Source organism: Heterocephalus glaber, unplaced genomic scaffold (genome assembly GCF_053883595.1).
Source record: "Heterocephalus glaber isolate CG9 unplaced genomic scaffold, H.glaber_assembly_v1.0 deba00001067, whole genome shotgun sequence".
Taxonomy (NCBI): domain Eukaryota; kingdom Metazoa; phylum Chordata; class Mammalia; order Rodentia; family Bathyergidae; genus Heterocephalus; species Heterocephalus glaber.
Genome location: NW_028258187.1, coordinates 3,096,057 through 3,113,573, shown reverse-complemented (window position 1 = coordinate 3,113,573; position 17,517 = coordinate 3,096,057). Strand labels below are relative to the sequence as shown.

At 51.9% G+C, this 17,517-nt stretch overlaps 1 protein-coding gene across 2 annotated transcripts in view; it reads right to left on the bottom strand.

The window, feature by feature from the left end:
- Positions 1-12,454: 12,454 nt before the first annotated feature.
- Positions 12,455-17,517, bottom strand: part of Slc30a10 (solute carrier family 30 member 10) — a 30,717-nt gene continuing 25,654 nt past the window's right edge. The window contains exon 4 of one of the 2 annotated variants that reach the window (XM_087209861.1): positions 12,455-16,603. In XM_087209861.1, the coding sequence (XP_087065987.1) occupies positions 16,224-16,603 (380 nt within the window). In that variant the 3' untranslated portion in view covers positions 12,455-16,223. The remainder of the gene's footprint in view (positions 16,604-17,517) is intronic. The other variant, XM_004867394.4, reaches the window with a different exon arrangement.

Here is a 17,517-nt window from a genome sequence, read left to right as displayed (position 1 = left end):
ATTGTGACCAAGTAAGCACCAAGTGGGAAAACATACTGTTACCATGTACCAGAATGACCTGACTGCCACACTTCACACTCACCCACACGCGCGCACGCACTCCACGCTCTGCTCGTTACCCCTGCCTCCTGACCACACTGAAGGGAGGGCAAGGAATTTACACACCACCACTACTTCTACTCCCTTTTACAAAGCTTGTCACAAGATCACAGTTACCTGCAGGGATTCTGAGTGGCCCTGTGCCAGGCCCCATGAGGAAGAGGAGCAGTGCACGCTGTGGCATACCTAGCAATCTCCGCCATATCATTGACTGGAAATTTCCTTGCACTGAAGCTTAGGGAAAATGTGAAACACGAGGGCCAATTAATATGACTCTCCTAAGACTCCAAAGAGCTTATCCTTCCCCATGTTTCTCCCTTTGGTACTTACCAGATGCAAAAACATTATGAACAATTTCGAGAAAAATCTATTTTTCACAAATTACCATAGGATCATTGATGTTGAAGATTATAAATCAGTGTCTGCAAATATACTAAGTCTGGGGAGAACTCACTTTTAACTTGGGAAATACTCTGAACAGAACGAAATTGATGTTTGCCTTATAATCTGTTTGAGATTCTTAAATTGTCACTGTTACACTTTGGGGCACTAATTTCTAGGGCTTAGAACTGGCATTTCAAGATAGGTATCCTGAGGTCGGGGATTTACCTCAGTGGTTCCGCCACCTGTCTGGCAAGCACAAGGTCCGGAGTTTGATCCCCAGTACCAAAAAAAAAAGATAGGTATCCTGAGAGCCTTCCAGGGCTTCAGAAAAAAATCCACACAGGAGAAGAAAGGTTCGGAGTTCTCAGCGACAGCGCACCAGGAAAATGCCAGCCTCTGGTGGTCAAAGGAAAACCTTTAACCACAAGTATAAATTAATAGAAACAATCCTCACAAACAAATACAAGTTTCATGAGGTCATAAAACCAACATTCAATAAAAGTTCAATAGAATATTATAAAAACCACTTCACCTTGGTGGCTTTTTCCATGCTGAACTTCACCTTGCAGTAAAACTAACTAGGAAGGAAAGAAGGATGAAAGCATTCTAAATACTTGGAAAGCAGGTGGAAGTTACACTAATTTTATTTAAAAGCATCCTTGTGTTCTGAAATATGCGTCGTGTGTATGAGCTAGGGAAGAGTCGATCCAGTCCACATGCCTTGGGGTCGTCTGAACGCCGCTTTTGTTTCCAGATTTTGCCACCTAACCCAAGATGCTTTAGCCAAATTGCTTACCTGTCTGGCTCCAGTTTTCTCAGCTAAAATTGGAGCCGGGTGGGGAGGGCAATAAGAGCAGCAATTTCCTTTACTCACAATGACTGGAAGAGCCTGGAACCCTAACACTTGCTAGATCCTCAAAATTACTATATTGATGCAGAGAAAACACACCCGAAGGTCAATTACCCAGAACCCTGGGGGAGACGCTCACACATAGCCCCACCCTGTAGGCCCCGGGGCCAGGCGAGGGCTGAGTGGCACTAGATGAGTGGTGTCTCAACTTCAGGGTTCAGTGGGAAAATTATTTATTAATCGCTAATAGTCTTATGTCCAGGTGGTAAAAACACTGGGGATTTAAATTTTCTTTTTGTGTATGTGATTTCAAATTCTTCTGTAGTGATCATTAATAAAAATGTTGAATTTTTACATATGTCACCTATGTCAGTACATGAGGTATATTTATACAGACATCTTTGTATTCTGCACAGTGCATGGGCGAAATGTCAGTAAAATGTCCTTGCGTTCCAGAACTGTGTGACCTCGAAGATACCAGATGTACAGACCCTGCTGTAAAACGATCCGCAGAAATGGCAAATGAATAAAGCCCCGCAGGAACGCAGGAAAAAAACAGCAATGGGGCGGGGGGGGGGGGGGGCGTCAGCTTCAGGTAAGTGAACGTAGGCTTGGAGGCAGGTGCGAGGAACAGGTCGCTGGAGGCCTACAGAGGGTGCTACAGCACGGGAGGAGCAGGTCCAGGTGGACCGACACAGGAAATGAGGAGAAGGTGGCGACAGAAAACTGGGCTGGAAGGGAAAGGTGAAGTCACCGAAGTTTACATTCAGAATCTGGAGCTTTTCCTACAGACCTCGGAGACAATCTGAAGAACTCTAGTCAGGAACAGGCAGAACCAGATCCACTGTGCGAGGATAACCATGAAATTCCGCGCAGGGAGAACGAAAGGAACACTTGGGACAATCGGTGGCGCTCCTTCTGCTGTCCAGAGACGCCCCTAGGCACTGTCCCTCCCCTCGGCGATACGCACCCCCCGCGCCGTCACTCCTCCCCCCAATTTCTTCAAAGCCTTGGTAGCTCTTTTCTATCCTCTGCATTTGCAGTACCCAGGCAGATTCCATGGTCCCAGCGAGTGGCCCACGGTGGCCCGTGCTCCCTTCCCCAGGCCCCAGTGGCCTTCGCCTCGGTTCCCCTGTGGCTTCTCAGCTCGCAGCGCTACACGGCACCAGGAACTCGGCCGCTCGCTCCGCGGGCTCCGGCCTGACCTCCCACAGCACCTGTGCCCGTGCATGCCGACCTGCGCTTAGGTCTCCCACGCCACTCTGCCCTGCCTCTGAGCAGCTCTGTGACCTCACCCCCACCTTGGCGACCCACTTCTGAGGGAAACTGAGGCCATCGGAGGAAGACTCCTAGCTTCCTTTCCTCATTGCCAGGGCCCCTGCCCCTGGCAAATCTCTCTGACTTCTCGATGTTTCTCCTAAACACAGACTCTTGCTCCCGTTCACCTTCCAGGGAAACAGATGAAGTAGCCTGCTCGGTCACCCCGGTAATCTATGGGGGCTGCTCCTGGGGCTGAGCTTGTCGGATACGAAGCCTGAGCCAAGCACGAGGAAGGGGAAGGTAAGGGAGCAGCAGGACCGCCAAGGTTCTGGACGCCGCACGGGTGCAGCCCCCTTAAGCGCTCATTCCGTGTTTTTACCGTCTTCGTAGGACGCTGGCCTTGTGAGTAGCAGAGGGAAGAGCACCAAGGAGGAGCAGTGATTGCCCAGATGCGCAAGGAGTTTTGTTTTTCACGCGCTGGGCTTGTAGGGCTGACGGGAGACCCCGGTGGAAATGAGCAGGGGCAGTGAAGATCGGAGCTGCAGAGCCCAGAACGGTCAGCTCTGGTGGCGAGGCCTGGAGTCCTGTGTGGAGCTGAACCCGCGACGAGGTCAAGGGGGTGTGTGGGGCAGAAGCGGGACAGAGGCAGAGGACGGCAGGCGTGCAGAGGCGGTGCGGAGAGCCTCGGGAGGGAGGGAAGCGGTGTGCAGTGCTCAGTGGGCTGCGGTGGGCCTCCGTGTAAGACCCAGCTTACTTCGTTGGAGGGCTTCGACTCAGCCCCAGCCCCACAAAAGAAGCAAACAGCATGCAACAGGTGAGGCCTCTGTGCCCACTCCGTCACTCTAAGGAGGCTAAGGATGTGCCAGAAATGTGTCACCCAGCCCCGGGCTTCCCAGGCCAAATGCCAAGCATCCAAATCCCACCCTCGATGTGAGCCAAAGTCCGGTACCAACCATGGGCACTCTTAAGTTAGTAGGAGTTTGGCTCAGTGGTCAGAACAATGTTCTCAAGCCAGCCTATCAGATGTTCTTGCCTTTCCCTTTCCCTGACTGTGACTCAGGGCAGCTGATGTGACCCAGGCCTTGATGTTTAAATGGGAAGCACTGAGGAGGCTGAGGCAGAAGGATTGCCATGAGTTCAAGGCCAGCTTGGGCTACAGAGAGAGCTCAAGACCAACCTGAACTACATAGTGAGACCCTGTTTCAAAAAACCTGAACAAACAAATAAAATTTTTAAAAAATAAAATGGGAGTAAAAACCAGCACCGACCTCCTGGGTTGTTCTGGAAATTCAATGAATTAATGTATGTAGGGCACTATAGGAAGAGCTCAGTGGATAGTCACTGATATATTTCAGAATCTTCTTGGAGTCAGGCTTTTCCTCCACAAGTAAAAGATAAGACCGTCATAGCACAACTGAAGCTACATGTTTGATGTGGCAGCTATGAGAGGCACCGAGATAAAGACAATATTCAAACAAAAGCTGCTCATCCACAGATCACTGTAAACCTCTGCCCACGCCTAGGACGCGCTTCGGGAACATGGCCCACACCAGGCTGTTTTCACCCATACGGAGGACACAGGATGTCAAGTAATTAAGGCCTAACACTCAACATGGAGAAAGCAGGTGTGAGCCCACTAGGTTCAGGGTGCAGGGGAAGAGCACTAGGTGCACAGAGAGCAGAGGGATGTGGAAGGAGCAGAGCTGGCCAAGGACGGGATCCAAACCGCCCTATACTGCAGCTGTCGATGCAGGGGACACCACGCTGACAACTAGGGATTCTCCGGCATCAAAAAGGGGATCAGAACCCAGAGCATGAGCCAGAGCACCCTAGGGTGGCTTCCTGGGCAGTGGATTGTCAATGAGGGAAAAAGAAAATTAGAATATTAGGAATCTGTTAGGAACTATATTAGCTTCAAGTAATAGAAAACCTCCTGACAACATCGCTGAAAGAACACAGGGTTACTCTTCTCACGTAAGAAGTCTGGAGATCATCAGCTTCTGACTCTGGTGGCATAGCTGTATTCGTCAACTTTCTGTCACTGTAGCAAAATAACTGCCAGTGTGGTGGTGCACATCTGTAATCCCAGCACCCAGGAGGCTGAGGCAGGAGGATTGCTGTGAAATCAAGGCCAGTCTGGGATACATAGTGAGTTCAAGGCCAGCCTGGCTACATAGAGAGACCCTGACTCAAAAAAAAAAAAAAAGACCTGAGACAATTAACTCATTGGACAGTTCAACTTAATTGCCTTGGGAGCCACCTAGGGGATCGATGCAGCACACTTGTGGGTGTATCTGGATGGTTCGTGGCAGCAGAACCTTGGGGTCTATGTCTGGTCCCTCACCCTTTGCCCTCTGCTCTCTGGGCACCATGAGGTGAGCCCTTTCCTCTGCCAGGCCCTTCTGCCATGATGTTCCTGCCTTGGAGTCAGGAGACCATGGCCTGAGCCCTGTGATACCATGAGCCAAATAAGCCTCTTCCCCATTTAAGTCACAGGTGTCCAGCACTGTGTCCCGGTGACATAATTATAAAGAAAAAACTGTCTGGCTCCCAGTGCCGGGAGTTCTGGTCCAACACTGAGTCACCCTGGATTTGTGCCCCTAGCAAGGGCAGCCGATCATGGCAGGAGGACCCCCCCCAGGACAAACCGCTCACCCTGTGAGTCAGGAGCAGAGGGGGCACAAGGAGGAGCCTGGGCTCCCATAGTCCCCTGCAAGGGCAGCACCCAATGACCTTGGGGAGCTTCAGGGACACTGCTGGTGTCTGAGCCACAGCAACTCCCCAGCCCTGGAAACTTGCACCTGCTGGTCATCAGGGGAAAGTGCCCTGTGCTTCTCTGGCTGCAGGGGACCCTGGGACATGCAGGGGATTCTGGGACAGGCAACGGATGCTGGGACACACAGAGGACACTGGGACATGCAAGGGATTCTGGGACATTTAGGGGATGCTGGGACAGTGAGTGGTCATCTTCCCTGCAGGATGGGAAGTGGGGAGCACTGAGGCAGCCCAGCCGAGCCCCAGGCTCAGTGCACCTTCCAGCCCAGCCCAGGGTACTACACCAAAATGAGAGCTGCTGGTTTCCACATTTTCAAATTAACTTGACGTGGCAAAGGTTGCCTTTGTGTTTATTCTTTGATACCCAGGTCCAATTTTTGGGGGTTGTTGCATCTTTTTATTGTTATTATTTTATTTTTTTTTTGGTATTGGGGATCAAACTCGGGTCCTTGTGGTTACAAAGCAGGTGCCGGAACCACTGAGCTAAATTCCCGGCCCTGTTGCATCTTTTTGATGTTATTACCACCCATTCAGACCCTGGGGTTGGGCTGTTTGTGTTTTGTTTTGTTTTATGGAGTACTAGGATGGGACCCAGGGCCTTCACACTGAGCTACAGCTCAGCCCTTTTTTAAATTTTATTTTGAGACAAGTTCTCCCTAAATCACAAAGTTGTGCAGGCTGGGCCAGAACATGTGATCCTCCTGCCTCAGCCTCCCCGAGTTTTGGGATTACAGGTGAGCACCCCCACACCCCGCTGGGCTTGGACTTCTAAAAGCTCCCAGATTGGAGAACTTTCCAGTGGGCAAAAAATTCAAAATCTTATTATAAGATTTGCATTTTTAAGAAAAGATTTGCCTTTAAGGGAAGGGTGAGAAGGAAAAATTCTAATAAGCATTGTATATCCACTCTAAGAAAAAGCAAAACATGGGCCACGGTGACTGCAGTTGTAAGTAAGCAACGAAGCTGCCACAGAACTATTTCATAGATCTCACTTGCTCGCTAGAAAATGCCCTGCTGGCCTCTGTCTCGGAAACAAGCCTATTTCTTTGCTGAGCATCCACTCCTCTCACCGCAGGGCCTTTTCCTCCCCCATAAGCCTTGAATCCGGCTGTGTGGACCAGGACCAAGCATTGCTCCGGCACCTCTGCCCCACCTGGCCCTGCACTCGGAAACAGGCTGCGCCCACACCTTTCCGGCCACTCTGGGCGCCTGGCATCGGCTCAATCTCTGGGCCAAGGGTTAATTTCCCTCATTTGCTTTTATCTTTTCTAACTTGACCTTGTAAAGGGCTCTCATTCTCCTCTGCCAGCTATTTCCTTTCTCTATTCCTAAGGCCCAGCTCTTTCTTTTTTCTTTTTCAATTTCCTTCATATTTTATTTTTTATTTTGAGACAGGGTCTCACTAAGTTGCTAAATTGCCCAGGCTGGGCTCAAACATGGGCCCTCCTGCCTCAGCCTCGGAGTGCTGGGATGACGGGCCTGTGGTCACCACGCCCAGCCCAGCTTCATTTCCCAATTTCCTGCTGTAGGCGCTGACTTGCAGATTGTGTGTTCCAGAATCTGAACTCTCCTGAGCACAAACCAGGTGCGCAGAAGGAAGCGACAGTTCACAGCCAGGAACAGATAGGCTCTACCTGTAGTGCACACGCTCTCTAAGAGCAGCCAGAGAGGACAGTTCTCGGAAAAGTCTGTGGGAAACCCTGAGAAGCCTGGGGTTTTGCTTGCCTGGCAGCTCCAATGACCAGCGCATAGGCCGGGTCCTTTCGGACTCTGTGACCCCAGCCTCGCTGTGACTCTGCCCTGGGCTCAGCCCTGGCCTGTGCTCCAGGTGGTCTCCCGCAGCCTCTCCCGCCAGCCCAGTGTGCTCCTCCCCGGCTGTCACTCCTGCCTGTGAAGGAGGCCGGGTCACCCTGGGTCCCAGAGGAGACGCCTAGGGGTGCCAGCCGGCAGGGCTGCCGTGTGCAGGCCCTGGGTTCGTCCCCAGCACTCCCAAGACACCCGAAATCTGGTGATCAGCCTGCAACCTGGAATCTGTGCTCCCACGCATGCTATGTGCTTGAATGGATGCAACAGAAAATCAAACATGAATGCCTTAGAAGTAGCAATAAATGCCATTAGAATTCAGAACGGTGGACAGCATTTGTGAGGTGAATACTAGCTCTCCATAACTTTTTTCTGGTATTATAGAAGTAACATAAACTTACGGAAAATTAGAGACAGAGGGAACAAAAGGTATACAGAAAAAGCAGCTTGGGGAAGTTGGGTCTAAACCCATATATACACAATACCCATAAAGCATGGGAGTCGCAGCTGCCGTACTTAGGTCTACAGGGTTTCTGAAGCCAGGTTTCTCTGCGTCAGCAGAGGAGGGGACCCTGAGCTGGCACTGCTGTGCAGTGGGACAGAGTGTGGGAAGTGGGTGTGGCTTGAGGCCATCCCGTGAAGCAAGATGAATCGGGAATCAGACACACACGATTCAGTACTGCGTGACCACCCTTATAGGAATGACCCAAAGTCTAAATAAAGAGCAAAATAAAAGATAGCTGATGGGAAGTAGGGAGACAGATCTTCCTCAAAGGGGAGTGGACCAGAAGACGGAGGAGGGAGAGGAGAGGCAGGGGATGAAAGGGAACCAGGGTGAATCGTGTACCTGCACCAGGTCCACGCAAGGGACATAAGCATTGTTGGCAGACGTGGACCAAGAAAAAAATTCTTAATGGTGTGATCCTTCTGCCTTGCCTTGGGAAGATGGCCAGAATACATTGTGAATTCTTTTAGAAGCAAGCTGAAGAACAAACCATGGTCATTTTATGAAGCATGTTTTCCTCTGAGTTGGGATTTTCTGAAACACTGTACCTACCTTCACTATTCTGTTTCATTGCCACTTAGTGGGAAAAATGTTTCCAGAAAGGCAAAAAGTGCACATCAAATGTGGACAGGAGAGGGAGCCAGGGACGCCTCAAACCCCAGCTGGAACACAGACGCTTCAATACAAACGCGTTCTTAGCAGCGGCTGTGGCTGAAGTCCTTGTCCCTTGAGTGGCCCAGGTGTGGCGCCCGCAGGCTCTGTGCTTGACAGATAGGGGGCTACTCCCCACACCGCTGACTCGGGGCCTCAGCTGCCGCCCCCGCGTCCCTTCCAGGAAGTGCTGAGTGCAACTCAGTGCCACACGGGCTATTAAGGACGGAGGCCTACACCCCGTGGTAAGTCACATCCTCTGGTTCATGCATTCACACCCGCAGGGCCCTGGACACACTGAGCGACGGCCCTACACTTACCCGCTCCTCTGTGGGATGCAGCATAGCAGTGGCTACAGTGGCAAGTGGGGATGAAGGAAGTCATTAAGGGTCACCCCCTGGGAGGCGAGTCCCACCCCCAGCGACAGATTGTGAAGGTGCCAGTCTCCAGGGGAGGAGAGACTCGTTTCCCGGGGTCACACAGCTTCTCAGGGGCCTGGACCAGGTTTGGATGCACACAGCTGCCTCCTCAGCACACACGTGTACATGAAGAACCGAAAACGCAACCATGACGGGAGCAGAGTGGAGTGACCCAGGCCCCAGGCCGGGCTGTTGGTCTGGAGGCCACCCTGCCACCTGGGGGCTGAGGCAGCAGCAGGCCCCGCTCAGCCACGGCGTCCTCTGGGTTCTCCAGTGACGCCTTTCCGAAGGCCAAGGTGGAGCTGGGCTCCAGGCAGACAAACGCTTCACGCACACTTCCCAGTGCTCACGCGGACAGCCGAGGTCCACAGTCACAGCGCTCGGAGGCGCTTGCGAGGCCTGGGCCTGGGTCCTGCGGGTCCAACCCTGTCCCTCGGTGGAAGGGCCGCGTGGCAACGTCCTTCTCCATGAAAGGCAAAGCTGGGAAGCAGCACTCAGCCCGGCCCTGCCAGCCTCACATGACTTCTCCTGAATGCTGTGGCTGCGCACACAGCCGAGAGCCCCCAGCGTCCTCTTCGGCCAGGTTTTCTGCAGCAGATAAGGCTGGGCTGTTATCACCTCGCCCACTCGGGAACTCAGTACCCCTTGGCGCCTCCCCAGGACACAGGTAGAACTTGACCAGCTGTGGTTTTGAAGCCCGTGCCACCGTGCTTCTGCACCTCCCACCTAACAAGTCAGTGACGTTGGAAGACTCCACACAGGGCCCAGGGACACTGAGGCCCAGCTGAGCAGAGAGAAGGAGTCTGGCTCCTCCCGCCTCCGCCTGACCATCCACAGGGCACAGGAGTGTCCCCGTGAGCCCTGAGCCAGGCAGTGGGCGGGGAGGGCTGCAGTCCTCAGGAGCCGCCTTTGGGGCAAGGTGACACTCCAACGCAGAAGAGGAAGAGACTGACAAAAGGAGAAACCAAGAAGGAAGGGACCTGGCAGATGCAGCGAGAGTGAGCCATCTTCCTGGCATGCTAGGGGCAGACAGGTGCATTACAGCCACTCCTCAAAGCATAGAAAACCCAATTTCACTGGGCGTGGTGGTGCCCGCCCGTCATCCCAGCAGTCTGGGAGTCTGAGGCCGGAGGATCGCAAGTTTGAGCCCAGCCTGGGCAATTAGCGAGTTCACGAGAACCTGTCTCAAAATAAATGTGTTTAAAAGGGCTGGGGATGTAGCTCAATGCAAAGGCACTGGGTTCCATCCCAAAGCCACCAAAAAGAACTTCCGAGTCCCCACAGAGCCAGCCCAACACCCATGCACGAGCGAAGCTCCCAAGCTCCTGGGTGTCCCGAGGGCCTCCTCTCTGCTCCAGAAGGGGAAGCCTGAGGGCCAGGGAGAGGCGGCCTCCCCGGAAAGGAGCGCAAGCGGGCACAGGAGGAAGCTAGAGGTGGCTGGGAGGCTTCTGCAGCAGCCCTGGTCAGGGCGGCCAGGTTGAATCTGAGAGGAGCAGGGGAACCACGACACAGCACGGGGCTGACATAAAGAGCTGGAGGCTGAGCCAGGAGGGGGCAATGTAACGAGTTAGTGGCACCCTGTCTCCAAATAAAAACTACAGGATAAAGAAGGCCTTGGGATGTAGCTCAGTGTGAAATCCCTGGGTTCAACATAAAAGGAGTGGACCCTATTCCTTCGTTCTTATGCGCATTCATTCCGTGAATATTCATGGAGCTACTGCCACATGCCAGGCTCTGTTCCAGGTACTGACAGGGGCGGAGGAGCCCAGTGGGAAGCAGCTTGATTCCAGAGACAGGAAATAAGCAGTGAGGCCCTAACAGGAGGCCCTGGGCGTCAGCGCCGTGCCTGGGGGAGCCGCAGAGGTAGGGTGAGTGGGCCGAGGTGCGGGACTCCGGGCTTCGAGGCAGGTCATGCGGCCCCCCAGCTGCAGGTGTGCAGGGCTGGGGAGGTCACATCTGCGCCCCAGGACACCCCCAGCACCAGGCACCCGCCGTGTCCCAAGGACCGGCCAGGCTGACGCAGCTCCAGGTCAGCCTGGAGACTGGGTGGGAGCCGGAATCACTTGGTCGCGGTTCATGTGCGTGTGCGGGGATTCATACACTGATGGACAAATCCTACCAGTGGACAGACGCGAAAGGCTGTTCCCCCGACGCAGGGTTCCTAAAGACCATGGGCAGCTGTGCAGTGAACTGCCAGCCTGGGGGACACATCCGCTGTCCCCTAAACCCCAGGCGCCCCTCAGCACAGCCGGGCTTGAGTGTCCGTGGGGCAGCCAAGTGTGCACTGATTGGCAGCATTTTTGCCAAGATGACCTGGCTGAGGTTTGGATCTTTGGTGTCCCCCAAGGGCCACATGCTCAAGGCGAGGTCCTCAGCATGGGGCTTTGGGAAGGCAGGGCCTGGTGGGACGTCTTCCTGTCCCTGGGGAGCACCGCTGAAGAGGACAGTAGAAACCCCATTCATTCGACCCGCTCTGGACCTGCTTCCCAGGCAGGAGGTGGATGGGCCGGCTCTCCCCATGCCCACCCTGATACAAAGTCCCAAGCAATGCGCCAGCTGCTCGGGAGAAACCTGCACACCGAGCAAGATCCACCTTCTCTCTTTACAAGCTGATTATCTCAGGCATTTGTCACAGCAACCAAAATCTGAAGGACGCACAAGTCTGTGACACTGCAGGGGGTCGAGGGTGACAACAGCAGTAACAGAGACAGGCAAAATGAACAGGAGCCTTGGGCCACCTTATTACAGCCAAACCAATTCTTTATTACCTGGGTAATAAGCTAAGTGGCAAAGACAAGATGAGTTCAGCTACTTTGGGCTTTCTGTTTAATTTCCACAAACATCTGGGCTGTGTTTTCATTCTTTAAACATTTTTATTGACAGCGCCATTGAACATCTTCCACCTCCTCCGAAAGGTGTGCAGGTGCACATATGTGGCTAGAGGACTCACAATCAACCAGAAATGAGTTATCTAAACTCTGCATCTTAATGTTTTGAGGATGTCCCCAAATGTGACAGTCACCCTTTGGCAGAATCACCTGTGAGGAGCGAAGGACTTCAAGCAACAGAACTCCACAAAACCGTAACATGGGCCCAGACCTCCAGGAGGGGCCCTGTCCCCAGAAGTTGGCCTCTCTGGATTGTTCTCACACACATTCAGCCGCTCTGGACAGCTGAATGCCGAGCAAGAAAGAGGGGCCTCACTTCCTCTAGTCTGTCTGTCCATCTCGCAGCCTTTAACTACAAGAGTGGGAAAATACATTTAAAAGCAAGCTACTTTGAAATGCAATCAATACATTTTGCCTTCGCTGAGGAAACAGTGTTTGGAAGGGACTCGGGGCCATGAGCAGTAAAGTGCTTTTCTAACGTCTCGACTCCTCCTGAGCACGGAGATGAGCAGCTTATCCAGAACAGGAAACATCAGGCTTAAATTGGTGAACTTAAGTACAAAGGAGAAGTGACCTTAACCCCAAGAATCAGCTGTGTTGATATTTTCTAGGCTTGTTTAGCAGCGGGCTCATCAAACTGAGGAAAATCAAGAACCAAAGAAATGGACACTGAAAAACGACAGCCAGTGCTTTTGTTCCTCAGAGTCGTGGTAGTGTCTGGCCTGCACAATAGCATTTGTAAAGGCTTTTTATTTTCCAAAGTGTATAATTTCCAAAATTCCTCTATTGAGACATGGATAGTTTGATTTCATTTTTAAAATCTTAGCCAGGGGGCCGGGGATGTAGCTCAGTGGCACTGCACCTGCCGTGAAAGTGCAAGGTCCTGAGTTCAATCCACGGTACCAAAAAAAAAAAATCTTAGCCAGGCTTGGTGGTGCACACCTGTGATCCCAGCACTCGGGAGGCTGAGGCAGGAGGATTGCTGTCAGTTCAAGATCAACCTGAACTACATAGGAAGACCCTGTCTCCAAAACAAATCTTGTTTGCCCAGGGGTGTTGCTCAGTAGTGGAGCACATATTTAACAACAGGTCCTGAGTTCAACCCTTAGTACCAAAAAATAAAATAAAATAAAAATCTTGTTTTTAAAGAGCGAATCCTGCAGACCTGGTGACACTGACAGCCATCAACACTCTCCCTAACCCACTCTTGGTTGTAGCTAGTGGTTCAGAACTAGGGACAGGACTCCCCCTTCCCTGCTGGGGCACACAGGGCACCCAGAGGCAGGTCTGGGACCCTGGGCCCTGCGGGGGGAGCCAGGGTGCGGCTGCCTGTCCCCGGCCCCAGGTCAGCCTGTGAGGGTTCAAAACATATTCCCGACTGAGACAGCCAGCTCCAGCATAGCAGAAGTGCTTTCCACGACCCAGGGCACTGCCTTGGTGTAACACAACATCTACCGCCCTGATTTGTGCTGGGGTATTTTGTTGTTAGGCTAGATTTTTTGTTTTTACTTTTGACATTCAAATCACTCATTCCCATTGAACTTTGGAGTTGCTGATTTACTGCCATTAGTGTTTCCCCAGTTTGTGGGGGGGAAGTCACTAAATACAGAGCCTATTTTCAATTTTTCCCCCAAGAGTGTCTCCCTGTTTTACTGGCATCTTATCAAAAATGTCGGAAGTATTTCTTTTGTCAACAAGGGAGACTGGTGGCCCCGAGGGTAACCCTAACAGGCAAACCCCTGGAGAACCCTAACCTCCACTTTCAGACTCCAAGCTGGAAACTGAAGTGAAGCAGACCATATTGGTCCTCTCTGCTCTGAAACAACGGGGAAGGACCTGGGGCTCCTGCTGGTGGAGGAGGTGCCTGGCCAGCAGGAGGGCTAGGGAGGACTAGTGCCCCGGCCACCGGCAGGGAACACCTCCCACTTAACACACTTTCTAAGCAACATTTCCTGGGTGGGATTTAGCTGCAGCCTGCATGAAGACTTGGCTTTGATCCCCAGCACTTCAGGAAAAAAACTGTTTTCAGTACTTCAAAAAAAGGGAAGAACATTCTAGAAGGAAGCTACAAACTAAGGGTCACGGTTTTTCTACTCTCAAAGAAAATCTACTGTGTTTTAATACATTGTTTACCAACGTTGCTGATGCAGAGGGAAAAAGAAAATTTTCTTGCATTTCCTTGGGAGAATTCAAAGGCTGGTCAGCCAGCTGATGGCGCACGCCTGTGATCCCAGCACTCAGGAGGCTGAGGCAGGAGAATCACTGCAAGTTTGAGGCCAGCCGGAGCTACAAAGTGAGTTTGAGGCCAGCCTGAATTACATAGTGAGTCCCTGTTTGACAAAACAAAAAGGCAGGTCAGTTCAAAGGAGAGTAGAATCCAGTAAAACATTACACAGCAGGGGTCACAGAGCTGGGGCACACTCAACCCCACCCCAAGCTGCCACCCATACCAGGCTTTCCAGACGCTGTTAAGTCCACTCAGGCACCCCATCTTAAAAAGGTATCGTTGCCAGGTCCACAGTTTGATGTGCTTATCAATGTCAATTGAGGCAGTCTTCTGAGGTTATATTTATTTTGGAATTAAGTGCCTTTCTCTTTCCAGAAAAATACTTCAGCGACTGATCAAATGCATTACTTAGATGCAAACTAAAATGTCTTCCTTGAGACGTTTGCACAAAAACTGTAAAATTGCAGTTTTCCCATTTAATAAAGGCAGCATGTTGTGAAAGTAAATTAGAGCTTCCAATTCGGAATAAATTTCTTCTTCAGCTGTGGCTCCAGCAGCTCAAACAAGGAGTAACAAGAGTGGGCTGGGGATTTAGCTCAGTGGTTCTGCCACTTGCCTCACAAGGGGAAGGACCCGAGTTCGATCCCTAGTACCAAAAACAAGAAGTAACAGGAGTGTGGTTCCCAGATCCCCACGGTTTCTCTCAGAGAACCCTGCATCCTTTGAGTCACATACTTATGCTAAAAATCAAGGTACTGGCCTGTTATTTTCTGCCCCTTCAGCTTATAAAGTGCATCTAACCTAATCCGATGAATTTCTAGACATAAGAACATTTTTAGGCACTTTTCTATTTATGGCCAAATTAAAATCAAACTATGAACTTTCAAGGAACAAAGACTTTCCTATGCTACTGATCACAGCTGCTTACTTATCAGCCTTTGAATTTAGGATTACGACAATTTTTTTTTTTAAGACAGGATCTTATTCTGTTACCCGGGTTGGCCTGAAACTCCTGAGATCAAGCGATACTCCTGCATCAGCCTCCTGAGAAGCTGAGACGGCAGGCTCGTGCTAGCGTGCCTGGCAAGGAGAAATTTTTCTAAATGATGTGGATGCTGTTTCTATTATCATCCCCACACTTCTGTGGAATCCTGTCCAGGTTCTAAATAGGACTCAAAGCTCACAGCCCAGTAGATGACTGTTTTGTCAATTTTGCAACCTACTGTAGCAGACCCTGATTCTCTAAGATACTGTCCATTTCCTTACATCTTCAAGACTAAATCCTGATGCGTAAACAATGTGTTAAATGCGTGGCAGATGTTTTCCCACTACTAATAGAGTTGGGTTATGTGATTGAACCAGATTATAATAAATTTATTTGAATTTGGCAACATGTTCATAAAAGAAAATGCTGAGGTCCTCAAAACACGTTAAAAGCAGCAGTTAAATGAATTCTCAACCTTCCCATCAAGTTACCAGCTGGGAACTATAATAAATACCCTAAAATGTGTCTAATTAAAGACAAGGCAGCCAGGCTGGTTTACTTGGCAGGAACGACCGATCGGGTCCTGAATGCTCATTTCCCCTGGCAAACCCGGCATAGATCAATGTGATCATATAAAAGGAGACCAAGGGGCCCGGGATTTAGCTCAGTGGTTCCAGCAAGGTCCTGAGTTCGATTCCCGGTACCAAAAAAATAAAAACTAAAAATAATAAAAATAAAAGGAGACCAAGGACATCTGGACAGGTAAGAAAATCAGCAAGAGGCCAAGTGACCTCGAGCCCACTGGAGATTTCAAAACAGCAAATAAGTACTTGGGTCATAATCTAGTAAGTAGAAATATTCCCCACTTCCGGGCGAAAAGGGCATGTTGCAAAGGAGACCCAGCTCCCCATCCCCACACCGAGCCCTGCCCTCCGGGGTGACACTACCCAGCTCAAGTCGGTCCCTTACGTTCATCAAAAGATGCATCGCGGATCTTTCAGCAGTGCCGAAAGTCTCTAAGCTTCCTCTTGGATGATTTTCGAGGAGATTGGGAAAAACACAGCCGTTCCATCCTTTAGTTGCTTCCACAACCTCGGGCTGACCTCACCCAAGGGCCGGGTGCGTGCTGTTTGCAAAGCAGCGGCTGTGGAGGCCGGTGAGCGCCTGTCCGCCTGAAGTGGGCGCCTCGATCCCCCAGCACCCCGATCGCAGGAGGCGAGAGCTGCAGAGGACCCCGCGGACACCTACTGCGGTGCTCTGGGGAGCAAGAGCAGAGCGGGGCACCGGGCACGGAAAGGGTCCCGAGCGCGCGCGCATCGCGCCCGACCACGCCGAGCCCCCATCGGCCTCGGCCGCAGCCTGACCGCGGGCCCCGCGCTAGAAATGCGTGCTGTGCGCCCAGCGCTGGTCCTCGGGGGCCAGGCCCCCGTTGCGCTCGGCACAGCCGTTGACGTGGGCCAGGGGCAGCGCCCCGGGCGGGCAGCACAGCTTCTCAGCGCAGGCCCGGGACACGCAGGGGCTGCTGCACGCCTGCAGGAAGTCGGGGCCCGCCGGCGAGTCCTCGCGCTCGAATTGGATGGTGACGCTGTGGACGCCCACGCCGTGGAAGATGCGCCGCAGTTCCGCGCTGGCGTCCGGGCGCGCCTGGGCCTCCCAGAGCTGGGCGTGCAGCGTGGCGATGGCCTTCCCGCTCACCAGCTCCCACACGTGGACCTCGTGCACGCCGCTGACGCCGGGCACGGCGGAGAGTCTGCTCACTAGGGCGGGGAGAGCCGAGAGCCGCGTGAGGTGAGAGCCGCCGCAGGCGTGGGGACCGGGCGGGGGCGGGGCGCGGGCGGAAGACAGCCGCACCTGCACACGCGCCCGCCCTGCAGCCCGCCTCTCCGAGCTCCGAAACCGCGCTGCCAGGCCCGAGCCAGGCATAAGGGGGCCGGGGCCACCGCGCAGCGCCCCAGAGCCCAGAGGAGTCTGCTTGAAAGGGACTCATTGGCAAGAAGGATCCAGAACACTTATCAGCAGTCCTAGTGCTAGGAATTTAACCAGCTGGTTTGGGTCATGCACTTCGCAGTAATGAGAAAAGGAAAAAAAAAAAGGAATGAAGCAACAAGGAAACCGTGAAACCAATTATACAGGAGACTAGGACGCAGCTGTTAAAACTAAGCTGCATATCGAAGGCTATGAGGAAATGTACAGAGGTATATTTAAGCGAAAAAGCAAACAGCTAAGCTTCATATGCAGCATGATCTTTACCATGTTGTGCAGTGTACGTAGAAGAAAATACTAAGATGGCAATTTCCATGATGGAGTTGTAATAGATTTCTTTTTTTTTTTTTTTAGATTTCTGTTCTTACTTGGGCTTTTCTGCATTTTCCATACTTTCCACAATGGGTGTGTATTTAAAGAGATGGAGTAGACTAGTGTTTGTGAGCAAAGGTCCTGCTGACAGCCTGAGTTGGGAATCCCAGTGTAATCTCAGACAGCCTGGTGACCTCAGGGATTTACCTAGCCCTGCTGTGCCTCAGTTTACTCACTGAAAATTAGGAACAATAATGAGAGTTCCTCATAGGATCATGTTAAGGACAGAAGCTAGTTGGTATAAGTAATGCACTTAGAACAGTACCTAGCCTGGAGTGAATTAAGGATTGATACTATTGTTATGCCTAACTTTTTG